Source organism: Schistocerca nitens, chromosome 2 (genome assembly GCF_023898315.1).
Source record: "Schistocerca nitens isolate TAMUIC-IGC-003100 chromosome 2, iqSchNite1.1, whole genome shotgun sequence".
Classification (NCBI taxonomy): domain Eukaryota; kingdom Metazoa; phylum Arthropoda; class Insecta; order Orthoptera; family Acrididae; genus Schistocerca; species Schistocerca nitens.
In genome coordinates, this window is record NC_064615.1 from 285,459,801 (window position 1) to 285,472,986 (window position 13,186).

The window sequence follows — 13,186 nt, forward strand, 5'->3', positions numbered from 1 at the left end:
TATATATTGTGAAAAGCAATGGTCCCATAACACTCCCCTGTGGCACGCCAGAGGTTACTGTAACGTCTGCAGACATCTCTTCATTGAGAACAACATGCTGTGTTCTGTTTGCTAAAAACTCTTCAATCCAACCACACAGCTGGTCTGATATTCCGTAGGATCTTACTTTGTTTATCAGGTGACAGTGCGGAACTGTATCGAACGCCTTCCTCAAGTCAAGGAAAATGGGAGCCTGTATCTAATATTTTCTGGGTCTCATGAACAAATAAAACGAGTTGGGTCTCACACGATCGCTGTTTCCGGAATCCATGTTGATTGAGTAGATTCCGAGTTTCCAGAAATGACATGATACGCGAGCAAAAAACACATTCTAAAATTCTAGAACAGATCGATGTCAGAGATATAGGCCTGCAGTTTCGCGCATCTGCTCAATGACCCTTCTTGAAAACTGGAACTACCTGTGCTCTTTTCCAATCATTTGGAACCTTCCGTTCCTCCAGAGACTTGCGGTACATGGCTGTTAGAAGGGGAGCAAGTTCTTGCTTGTACTCTGTGTAGAATTGAATTGGTATCCCATCAGGTCCAGTGGACTTTCCTCTGTCGAGTGATTTCAGTTGCTTTTCTATTCTTTGGACACTTATTTTGATGTTGGCCATTTTCTTCGTTCGTGTGAGTATTTAGAGAAGGAACTGCAGTGCGGTCTTGCTCTGTGAAACAGCTTTGGAAAAAGGTGTTTAGTATTTCAGCTTTACGAGTGTCATCCTCTCTTTCAACGCCATTATCATCTCAGAGTGTCTGGATATGCTGTTTCGATCCACTTACTGATTCAACATAAGACCAGAACTTCCTAGGATTTTCTGTGTTGTGTTGTCCTCATCACCATTTCATCATCATCAATGGCACGGAAGTTCCCCAATGTGGCGTCGACTGAAATAAGACTTGCAGTCGGTGGCCCAACTTCCCCAGATGGGGCCTCCCGGCCAGCAATGCCACACGCTCATTTCATTTTACATTAAGCTATCTTTGGGCATCAGTAACATACTTGAAAATGGACTTATAGCCCGAAATCTAGGTTGTGCAGTAACATTAATAATAAGACTGTCAAACAAAGCAAAAAACAGTGTTTGTTTAGTTAATTAACAGTGTTTCACCAAGAACTGACAATTGATTCAATTAAAATCAAAGAAAATTTGCAGACAGCACTTCACACAATCTAGCAAGAAGTGTACCAAGACCGCTTTTGAAAATGGAAAAGGCATTGGGAGTAGTGTATCAATTGCGGAGGAGAATATTTTGAAGGTTACTCTGCAACATAAGTAAAAGGCAATCGTAGAAAAATTTTGTGGTTGAAGTTCTGGAATATTTTGAACACACCTCACAGGTCCTTCAATTCCTTGTCACATTCATCCCTCATTTTATTTTCCCATTCCTGCCTACTTCTCCAGTGTCAGCTCTTTGTGGGAGATGGCATGTTACACTCCCTCAAGGCCAGCTCTGCTTTCATCCCCTCTTGTGAGGCAACATTTTCTTCCAAGGGCTCATGAAATGTGTTCCGTGCATCTGTTTCTGGTTGTAGGCAGTTTGAAAGCAAGTTCTCATAAAAACAACACAATTATCTCCATTTCTTGTTCCTGGGAGTGCTACAGAAAGTGCACAAACTTGCAACCCAGACTGTCCAGTGACAGACAGTATGGGACGATACTCTAACTGAAGGCAGAGTGTTAACACAACCGTTCCAAGAAATTTTGGAGACGACAAAGGTGACAGGTACTAAAAGATTTGATTACTTTAGCCATAAGCTACCAAGCATTTACCAGAAGGGTTTGGCTTACTCTCTTCATTTGCTGCAAACGTTTCCACTGCATAATAGCATTTGCTGAAGCCATGGTTTCTATCACGAATGTGACGGTAATGAAGCTGAAATGATAAGAAATGATAATTATAGGCTGCAATCAGTCAAATGAGACATGATAACCATAACAGAATAACAATAATAATAATAATAATAATAATAATAATAATAATAATAAGTATCCTGAAAATATTTAATGAGGGTGAAGGGATAAAGCTGTCACAAATAACGTTTACAAACATTCATCCAAGTTATTAACATAACCAAACCTCCAATGTTTGGGTATGAAGATGTAATAACGTGTCAATGCAATAAAATATTCACAGATTTCTTGCCACATATGACGCAGTGTGAGCATTACATTTCAAAAACATTACACTCACACTGCAATCTTATTCAGCATGAAACTTGTTAACATTTCACTGCCAAAAACTAATATGTTCATATTTGACACATTACTGATGGAGATATGAGTGCATGTTTTAACAGCAAAGTTTATTACAACCAAATTCTTGCATTGAATATCCAATACATGTTTTTGGCATTACAGCAAAGTTCTTCTGTATTAAGACCAAACTGAACCCAAATGCTTGAGCTAGTAGCGATATAAATCTGAAATATATGTAAATATAAATATTTTACTGTGGAAGAAGTGAGTTCTTGGGGCTATACATGTAATCCTTCAACTGCAAGTGGGGGGAGAGAGGGAAAGGGGGGAGAGAGAGGGAAAGGGGGGAGAGAGAGGGAAAGGGGGGAGAGAGAGGGAAAGGGGGGAGAGAGAGGGAAAGGGGGGAGAGAGAGGGAAAGGGGGGAGAGAGAGGGAAAGGGGGGAGAGAGAGGGAAAGGGGGGAGAGAGAGGGAAAGGGGGGAGAGAGAGGGAAAGGGGGGAGAGAGAGGGAAAGGGGGGAGAGAGAGGGAAAGGGGGGAGAGAGAGGGAAAGGGGGGAGAGAGAGGGAAAGGGGGGAGAGAGAGGGAAAGGGGGGAGAGAGAGGGAAAGGGGGGAGAGAGAGGGAAAGGGGGGAGAGAGAGGGAAAGGGGGGAGAGAGAGGGAAAGGGGGGAGAGAGAGGGAAAGGGGGGAGAGAGAGGGAAAGGGGGGAGAGAGAGGGAAAGGGGGGAGAGAGAGGGAAAGGGGGGAGAGAGAGGGAAAGGGGGGAGAGAGAGGGAAAGGGGGGAGAGAGAGGGAAAGGGGGGAGAGAGAGGGAAAGGGGGGAGAGAGAGGGAAAGGGGGGAGAGAGAGGGAAAGGGGGGGAGAGAGGGAAAGGGGGGGAGAGAGAGGGAAAGGGGGGGAGAGAGAGGGAAAGGGGGGGAGAGAGAGGGAAAGGGGGGGAGAGAGAGGGAAAGGGGGGGAGAGAGAGGGAAAGGGGGGAGAGAGAGGGAAAGGGGGGAGAGAGAGGGAAAGGGGGGAGAGAGAGGGAAAGGGGGGAGAGAGAGGGAAAGGGGGGAGAGAGAGGGAAAGGGGGGAGAGAGAGGGAAAGGGGGGAGAGAGAGGGAAAGGGGGGAGAGAGAGGGAAAGGGGGGAGAGAGAGGGAAAGGGGGGAGAGAGAGGGAAAGGGGGGAGAGAGAGGGAAAGGGGGGAGAGAGAGGGAAAGGGGGGAGAGAGAGGGAAAGGGGGGAGAGAGAGGGAAAGGGGGGAGAGAGAGGGAAAGGGGGGAGAGAGAGAGGGAAAGGGGGGAGAGAGAGGGAAAGGGGGGAGAGAGAGGGAAAGGGGGGAGAGAGAGGGAAAGGGGGGAGAGAGAGGGAAAGGGGGGGAGAAAGGGAAGGGGGTGAGGAGAGAGAATCCTGGGTTGAAACCAGGGGAGGGAAAATTAAGAAAGTGGGGCTGGTTGATCATACAGGCATGATACAAGATGGGAAAGAGTCCAGTGCAACAACATTTTACCACACAAGTGACTAAAATAATCTTGCAGTGGCTTAAACTGACTGGTAATGACTGAAAGGATCAGGTTACCTTCCATTAGGAAAGTTCTTCGAATACCAAGAACTTTAAAGTCCGAACAACAGGGAAGTGACATGTATTGAAACTAGAAAATAGTGCACAGATTATGGCTAGGAACTAGCCGAAATCTGGATTTTCCAAATAAAAGCTGGAAAAAAAAAAGGATGACTTGATTGCTGTGCCCTATAATTTATAAAACTGGAAAGGAGATAGGTAGACACCAAACAGCAGCAGGAACCGAACAGTTTAGTAAGGGATGGAGTTTTTAAGCAAGTGGTGACAGACCATAAGGGAGGAACAAATTTTGAATGTGTTCTTGGAGAGATCTCTCAATCTTATCACAAATTGGAAGGAGTGGAGGGCATTAATGTAATATAATAATAATAATAATAATAATAATAATAATAATAATAATTAATAATAAATTCTGGGTTTACAAACATGATCAACTACTTGTCAATGATTTGACTAAAATTACAACAACATGGTAGTAGGAGAATGTATGGGACAAGCCTTGCTTCTGGGTCTACTGCGGGCTTTATGAGCCATGAGGCAAGGGTTTGGGAGCAAGGGTAGAGTAGGGCCAGGCAAGGATATTGCATAGCGCAGGTGGAGGGCAGAATACCACTGTAGGAGGAGTGGGATGGATATTTCTAATTCATATTCAATTTGATGTCTCTTTTGCATTGGCTTTTTGCAAATCAGGAAGCTCTTAATACTTGGCTGCATTTGAAGGAATTATTAATTTGCTACTGCTTTCAATCCACAACAATCCCCTGGCATGAAAAATTGGCTATTGCAAGTCACATGCCAATGAGGCTGGACCGTAAAATGGCACTGTCAACTTGATGAATTATAACTTTCCCACATCAGCAACCTGCATTATGCAAACACAAGAGAAAAATTTTTATAATGGCCCATAGCTTCACATGGATCTCTCAGCATGTCTCCTCCTTATGATGATGGCAACACGAGTTGGATGAATGACAACATCAACTTTTTTGTGAGGTCTCAGTTTTACTGGTGTGTGCAGCTCAGAAGCAGATAGTATTTTCACGTTTAATACACATATGTTTGTTAAAATCAGAACGCCGGAAGGTATATAAGTGATTCAGATAAACTTTACACTACAGATTATGTAAATGATAATACAGGAGTGATTAGGACAACAGAATGAAACATGACCATCCAATCAAGAGTTCAGTATGTTGTTTAACACCCGCTTACAGTAATCAATCTTTAAACATCATAGCATCATGGGTCAAAGAGGTCCTGAGTGCTTTCCTAGGATGCTTTCCTAGGGAAGCTCTAATTCCATTTTGTGCAAGACTCCACAAAGGAACAACAGTGGCTGCCGGAGGACCACAGCAAACATGCTGCTAAAAAGAATGGAAGGAAGGTTGGTGTTTAATGTCCCGTAAACAAAGTGGGCATTATCGAAGCAGCACAAGCTAGGATGAGGGAAGGATGGAGAAGTAAATCAATCTTGCCCTTTCTGAGGAGCCATCCCATCATTTGCCTTATGTGCTATAGGGAAATAATGGAAAACCTAAATCAGGATGGCCGGACAGTAATGTGAACCATTGTCCTACCGAATGCATTTCCAGTGCACTAACAACTGGGCTACTTCTCTCGGTAACATTTTTCCGATCAGCCATACTATTTCAGACATGATTAATGAGCAATATGTCCATATGTGACTCAACCTACATGAAATCTTGTTTATTTTACTATTATTAGGTTGCAGTGAGACAAATTTACTATTGCCTGAGGTCTAGAATGGTTGGAAGATGACAGCCTCATTGCAAATTGGTGACAGAGATTAGATTATATTGACTTTTCATTTCACAGACCCAAAAAATGAGACGATTCTCTTGGATGTGGAACATGTCAGAAAGTATAACATGAAAAACAAAAAAATATGAATGTAATACTTGTTTCCCTGATCATTTGTCAAGAGATTGTGAAAATAGGTGAATACAATACAGTAAACTGGAGCAGCTAATATTTACAGAATAATACGCTGTCAGAATGAATCGCTGTTATGCAATATTAATAAACTTATTATACACAAAATACCTTATCTTAACTGTTTTGACCAAGTGCTGTCAAAACTGAAATGTAGCAGACATTTTTATTTAACCTGGCCTAACAGTACCAGTTAAGATATTCATCTATAGAGTACGAGTTGCCTATCAAAAAGTCTTCCAAACTCTGTTTAAACTGTGCTTTATCTGAAACCAAGTTTTTAATGGTTGCTGGCAATTTATTGAAAATGTGTGTTCCTGAATATTGGACCCCTTTTTGGACCAAGGTAAGTGATTTTAGGTCTTTATGTAGATTGTTCTCATTCCTAATATTGCTAGTAGGTATTGAGCTATTGGCTGCAAACAGAGATATATTACTTGCAACAAATTTCATTAAGGAATAAATATACTGAGAAGCAGTGGTTAGAATACAAAGTTCCTTGAAAATGTTTCTACATGATGTTGTTGAATTTACACCACAAATGATTCTTATTACACACTTTTGCACACTAAAAAGTTTTGCTCGGTTTGATGAGTTACCCCAGAATATCAGCCCACATGACAATAGAACGGAAGTAAGGTATGCAAGATTTTTTCATATTTATATCTCCTACATATGACATCATTCTCACTGCAAAAACAGACTTGTGTAGGCACTTAAGCAATTCTGCGGTATGCCCTTGCCAACTGAATTTATTATCAAGTTGTAATGCCAGAAATTTAACACTGTCAACCTCTCCGATCTGCATGTCTTCACGTTATATGCATGCTGGAAGGAAATCTCTTACATGTTCTGAACTGCATATAGTTTTTTTTTTTTTTTTTCACAGCTTAATGACAGTGAATTAGCTTTAAACGAAAAAGCAATGGACCCTAGGTGGAAACTTGAGGAACACATGTAATTAATTCCCAATCAGATGAAGATTGACTGCTTACTGCACAGGTATTTTGCCACAACACCCTTTGTTTCCTGTTAATTACATAAGACTCAAACCATTTCGCAGCACTGCTGGTGACACCATAATATTCTAATTTACTGAAGAGAATAGTGTGGTTCACACAGTCAAAGACTTCTGACAGGTCACAGAAAATGCTAGTAGCTTTTAATTTATTATCTAATGAGTTAAGTACACTCTCACTGTACATCTACATCTACATTTATACTCCACAAGCCACCCAACGGTGTGTGGCCGAGGGCACTATGTGCCACTGCATTACCTCCCTTTCCTGTTCCAGTCGCGTATGGTTCGCAGGAAGAACGACTGCTGGAAAGCATCCGTGTTCACTCAAATCTCTCTAATTTTACATTCGTGATCTCCTCGGGAGATATTAGTAGGGGGAAGCAATATATTCAATATCTCATCCGGAAACGCACCCTCTTGAAACCTGGACAGCAAGCTACACTGCGATGCAGAGCGCCTCTCTTGCAGAGTCTGCCACTTGAGTTTGCTAACCATCTCCGTAACACTATCACACTTACCATATAACCCTGTAAAGAGTGTTTTGTAAGCCACCTCCTTTACTGATGGACTAATTTTCTAAGGACTCTCCCAACGCATCTCAACCTGGCACCCGCCTTACCAACAATTAATTTTGTATCATCATTCCACTTCAAATCGTTCCGTACACATACTCCCAGATATTTTATAGAAGTAACTGCTACCAGTGTTTGTTCTGCTATCATATAATCATACAATAAAGGATCTTTCTTTCTATGTATTCGCTATACATTACGTTTGTCTATGTTAAGGATCAGTTGCCACTCCCTGCACCAAGTGCCTATCCGTGGCAAATCTTCCTGCATTTCGCTGCTATTTTCTAATGCTGCAACTTCTCTGTATACTACAGCATCATCCGCAAAAAGCCACATGGAACTTCCGACACTATCTACTAGGTCATTTATATATATATTGTGAAAAGCAATGGTCCCATAACACTCCCCTGTGGCACGCCAGAGGTTACTGTAACGTCTGCAGACATCTCTTCATTGAGAACAACATGCTGTGTTCTGTTTGCCAAAACCTCTTCAATCCAGCCACACAGCTGTTCTGATATTCCGTAGGATCTTACTTTGTTTATCAGGTGACAGTGCGGAACTGTATCGAACGCCTTCCTCAAGCCAAGGAAAATGGGAGCCTGTATCTAATATTTTCTGGGTCTCATGAACAAATAAAACGAGTTGGGTCTCACACGATCGCTGTTTCCGGAATCCATGTTGATTGAGTAGATTCCGAGTTTCCAGAAATGACATGATACGTGAGCAAAAAACACATTCTAAAATTCTAGAACAGATCGATGTCAGAGATATAGGCCTGCAGTTTCGCGCATCTGCTCAACGACCCTTCTTGAAAACTGGAACTACTTGTGCTCTTTTCCAGTCATTTGGAATCTTCTGTTCCTCTAGAGACTTGCGGTACATGGCTGTTAGAAGGGGAGCAAGTTCTTTAGCGTACTCTGTGTATAATCGAAGTGGTATCTCATCAGGTCCAGTGGTCTGTTGAGTGATTTCAGATGCTTTTCTATTCCTTGCACACTTAATTCGATGTCAGCCATTTTTTCGTTCGTGCGAGGATTTAGAGAAGGAAATGCACTGTGGTCTTCCTCTGTGAAACAGCTTTGGAAAAATGTGTTTAGTATTTCAGCTTTACGCATGTCATCCTCTCTTTCAATGCCATTATCATCCCAGAGTGTCTGGATATGCTGTTTCGTTCCACTTACTGATTTAACGTAAGACCAGAACTTCCTAGGATTTTCTGTCAAGTTGGTACATAGAATTTTCTTTCGAATTCACTGAACGCTTCACGCATAGCCCTCCTTACGCTAACTTTGACATAGTTTAGCTTCTGTTTGTCTGAGAGGTTTTGGCTGCGTTTAAACTTGCAGTGAAGCTCTCTTTGCTTTCGCAGTAGTTTCCTAACTTTGTTGTTGAAGCACGGTGGGTTTTTCCCGTCCCCGTTTTTACTTGGCACGTACCTGTCTAAAACGCATTTTAGGATTGACTTGAACTTTTTCCATAAAAAGTGTAAACAGCTTTCTCTCCATCAGAACCACTAAGAAATTCAAACTGTGATTTGGACAACATATAATTTGCAATCAGATGCTTTAAAGGAAAGTGCTTGAACACAACCTTTCCCAATATTTTTGAGAAATCCAGCAAAAGTGTTATTGGTTGATAGTTTGATGGTATCGCTTGATTCCCCTTCTTGTAAAGTGCCACAACTTCAGCAAATTTTATGCAGTTGGGAAATGTTCCACTGATAAGAGATTGCTTATACAAATAACTTAAGATAGACCTCAACTCGCATGAGCACTCTTTGATTAACTTCGTTGTTATATAATCATATCCATTAGAAACTTAGATTTTATGGATTTTATGATGGATGCTACTTCTTTTGGAGGCACGAGTGTCATTTCCATTTTACTGAAGTCTTTTTTCAAGTCTGATCTCAGATACTCCACTACACTGTTCACCAAACCTGATAATCCCAAGCTGTCGTAACAGAAATGAGGTACTTGTTTAACAGGTTTGCAACACTACATGCTCTTGTTACCAACGTGTCATTTATTTTTAGAGCTATCTGTCCCTTTTCCTTTTTGGCCCCAGCTGTCTCTGTCTTCACTATATCCCATACTGCTTTAATTTTGTTGCCTACTGTAATTATGCGAGCTGTTCCTAGAAAGTAGATACACTCTCCTCTTTGTCCCACATGATATCTTTAATCCTTGTGTAATCCATGGTTTATTTTTTGACTTCTGTGTGATTCGAGTTACCTTTAGGTGAAAATGATATTCAAAAGCTGAGGTAACTTTATTAACGAATGCTTTGTATTTTCCATTTGAGTCAGGAGTATTGGAAACATATATCCAGTTCACGTCTTTGAGCAATTTCCTGGGTTTCTCAATTTTCGACTTATTCATTACACTCCTGTACTCAGATTTAATAAATTTTTTATCCTGACAAGTTTCAACATTAAACAGAAGATGCTGCATTTAGTGATCAGATAGCCCATTTACAATTGGTTTTGTGATATAATTTTTTTCCCTAGATTTGTTTACAAAGATATTATCAATACCAGTCTCAGAGCATTTACATATCCTAGTTGCAAAGTTCGCAGTAGGAATTAAATTGAATGATTATGTTACTGACTGCAATAATTATTCACTGACAGATATTTTCAATCAACCCACATTAAAATCACCAGCAACCACTATTACCTTGTTTTTTACTGAGAGATAGGACAACAGGGCTTCCAGATTTTTTTATGAAGAGGTCAAAATTTCCTGAAGGTGATCTGTATATACCTACTATTATAAAAGACTTATGAAATACTACTACTGCTGCACAAGCTTCTAAGTGCTGCTCTGAGCAAAATCAATTAATATCAATATTCTTGAAATCAAAACAGTTTCTCACAAATGTGGCATCTCTGCCTTTCTCCATATTTTCTCAACAGAAGTAAGGAGCTAACTTGAATCCTGCAACATTCAGCATACCTATACCAGTGGTCACATGACGTTCAGAGAGGCAGGTTATATCAACCGGTTTGCTCACCCCTAATTCTTCAACACAAATAAGGAACTCATTAAGCTTACCCCTTACTCCTCTGATATTCTGATGCAATTAACTAAACTGATCTTGTGCACTGGCTGAATTACAACAAAATGAACCTAACTTTCCTGTCAATTTTCAAGTAACTCTTGTTTCAATCAATGTGCCACAACTATTTTACTTTTGTTTTTGTAAACGTTCCACATTACATAATTACATTCGCATCCCTCTATTTTCCCACTCTGGTTTGATATTTTCAGGTTTTTGATATATAATAATCATGAATAGCATGAACACACATCAGCAAAAACAATTTTTATGTCATTAATGTTTTTAGTCTCTTGGTCACTTTTTAATGCTCATATCTGTGCTACGTTAGTGATGCCATCGATCTATGTATGGTATCGCAATGTTAACTAATCCTAACTTTTCTTTTGATGATGCTTGGTTACAACAGAATACAAATTATAAGTGTTTTAAACATGTTTAGTTATGGAAATTACTGTATTAGGTACTTTAAATGGAAACGAATCAACTATTGACTTTTCCCACTTCCTTAAGGCCATTTCTCTTCAGATACCAAATAAACATAACATCTTGTCTTATCAAAACTTGTGTAAATTATGTATGGTGCATCTCTTTTAGCTGATATGTTCTGCATTAATGAGAACCTTCTCACTCAGAGTTGTGGAATAATTGAATATAGCAAAGAACAAAATTTGTAAATGAGTAATTGAGTAAGCAGGGCAAGCTGCACAACTGTCAAGAGGTGCTATCAAGAAAGAAATTTTCAGTCTGCAGCAAAGTATCCAACATTTGAAACTTTTTGAAAGAAACTATGCTTCCGACAGCTCTGCATGAAGTTATAACAATGAAAACAACAGATTGATAAAATTATTTAATTGGATGGATTTAAAAAATCTACTCATCAATTGGTGGCAGAACACACACATAAAATACTGTTGTGAGTGGCAAGCTTTCAGAGCCAGTGGCTCCTCCCTCAGGCAGAAGGTTTGAACAGGAAAGAAGAAGGATGACGGAAAAGGACTGGAGAGGTCAGGGAAAACGCGTAGATTTTGTGAAATTCACCCAGAACCATGGGTCAGGGGAGACTTACCGTATGGGATGAGAAGGAAAGACTGACTGTTGGGGTCTGCATCTTTCCTTCTCATCCCATACGGTAACTCTCCCCTGACCCATGGTTCTGGGTGAATTTCACAAAATCTACACATTTTCCCTGACCTCTCCAGTCCTCTTCCTTGACCCTTCTTCCTTCCCCTTCAACCCTTCTGCCTGAAGGAGCCACTACTGGTTCCGAAAGATTGCCAATCACAACAATCTTCTATGTGTGTTCTGCCACTGCTTGATGAGTAGATTTTTTATCTACATGAAGTTAGACATATTTATCATCCAACTCTCTTGTGGCAGTTTGTCTGAATAAAATCTTCTGTGTTTTCAAGCACCATTATTTCATATAAAATGTTTGAGCTTGTAAGGGTTTACACAGTATTCCATTTATATGAGTGAAGCAGCACCATCTACAATTTTTAAGACGATGACAAAACTAATGAATGTGTGGTACAGGAAGTTAGGCAGTTACTGGCAGATCCAGCTTGCCAGAGGACTCTGTGGCATTAGGTAGTGTTAGAGTTTAGCAGCCATCTCCTTTTCTTCCTACCCCTCCCCCCACCAACCTATCCCTCTTCGCATTCTGACTCGTCCAATGATAATGTGCAACTTTTCTATATGGACAGTTTTTTAAGTTTATGCTAAAACTTAATTTACAGCCGTTTCACAGTTCATATTAAGTTCTGAATTTCAAAGCAACTATCATCCTAAATACAATACTGCTAAACACATCTCCATTTTGTAAGTCACCGTGTAATGTCTGATGGGGTGTACGCTGGGTATCACAATCAGCAGGAAACCCACCTCTTCATTGCTTACTGTCTATACAGCAAGTGACATAAAGAAATAATAACAGGTACATCATTATGTGTCCATATTGGAATACTGAATATGTTTATCGAATACAATACTGTGCTTTAAATAGGGGTCAACAGGTCTTTGAGAAACATACCTTATGAAAGCCAATGTGCAGATGACAGTTAGCCCTAGCAGCCATCCTGCTCGGTTGAAAACGGCTGGTAAAGTTAATGCCCCGGTGCCGACAATGAGGTTGAATACGTATACTAGGCCAGTCTGAAAAATGCAATTAACAACAAACAGTAGAAAAAAAAGCACCTAGCTGCGAGCTCTGACACGAAACCTAACCTCACACTTACCCATGTTGAGTACTGATCTTCCACATGTGACACTATTCCTGGCATAATCAGACGCGTCAAATTTTACTGGCACAGTCAAGTGTGAAACCACGCATATCTCCGCCAACATTCCTTTGTAAAAGTCTGACACACCAGCTATCAAATCATTTTTTCATTGTGTACCTCGCCACTATCGATAAAACGGTATCGACATGCGTCAGTGGCAGGTGGACATGTTTATTTTCGGGAGTTGGAAAACAACCACAGCTGAGACAATATTTACCTAAAAGAAACTTCCACGAACCTGATGTACCTACACTGTGTTTAGTGTAACGGTCAACTAAGCACGAGACACCTGAGTTTAAGTGGAAGTATTCTCTATCTATTTGACTGGAACGGTACTCAGGAGCGCCACGTTAGACTGTGGGAGCGCTTTGTCAATAAGCCTTGAGTGTTGGTGGAAGCGACGGTTATCTACTTGAATGGTTTCAACTAAAACGGCATCACGGCATATTAAAAAACACGTACATTCCGCCGCTAAATGTATAAGAGATCTA

General features: G+C 40.7%; 1 protein-coding gene across 1 annotated transcript in view; it reads right to left on the reverse strand.

Moving 5' to 3' along the window:
* The window catches only part of LOC126236035 (transmembrane protein 104 homolog), a 94,257-nt gene extending 81,283 nt beyond the window's left edge, over window positions 1-12,974 (reverse strand). Inside the window, exons 1-3 of the mRNA XM_049945067.1 lie at window positions 12,651-12,974; window positions 12,446-12,567; window positions 1,833-1,917 (exon numbers count right to left, since the gene is read on the reverse strand). Coding sequence (XP_049801024.1) covers window positions 1,833-1,917; window positions 12,446-12,567; window positions 12,651-12,695 — 252 coding nt within the window. The 5' untranslated portion in view covers window positions 12,696-12,974. The remainder of the gene's footprint in view (window positions 1-1,832; window positions 1,918-12,445; window positions 12,568-12,650) is intronic.
* Between the last annotated feature and the right edge of the window lie 212 nt (window positions 12,975-13,186).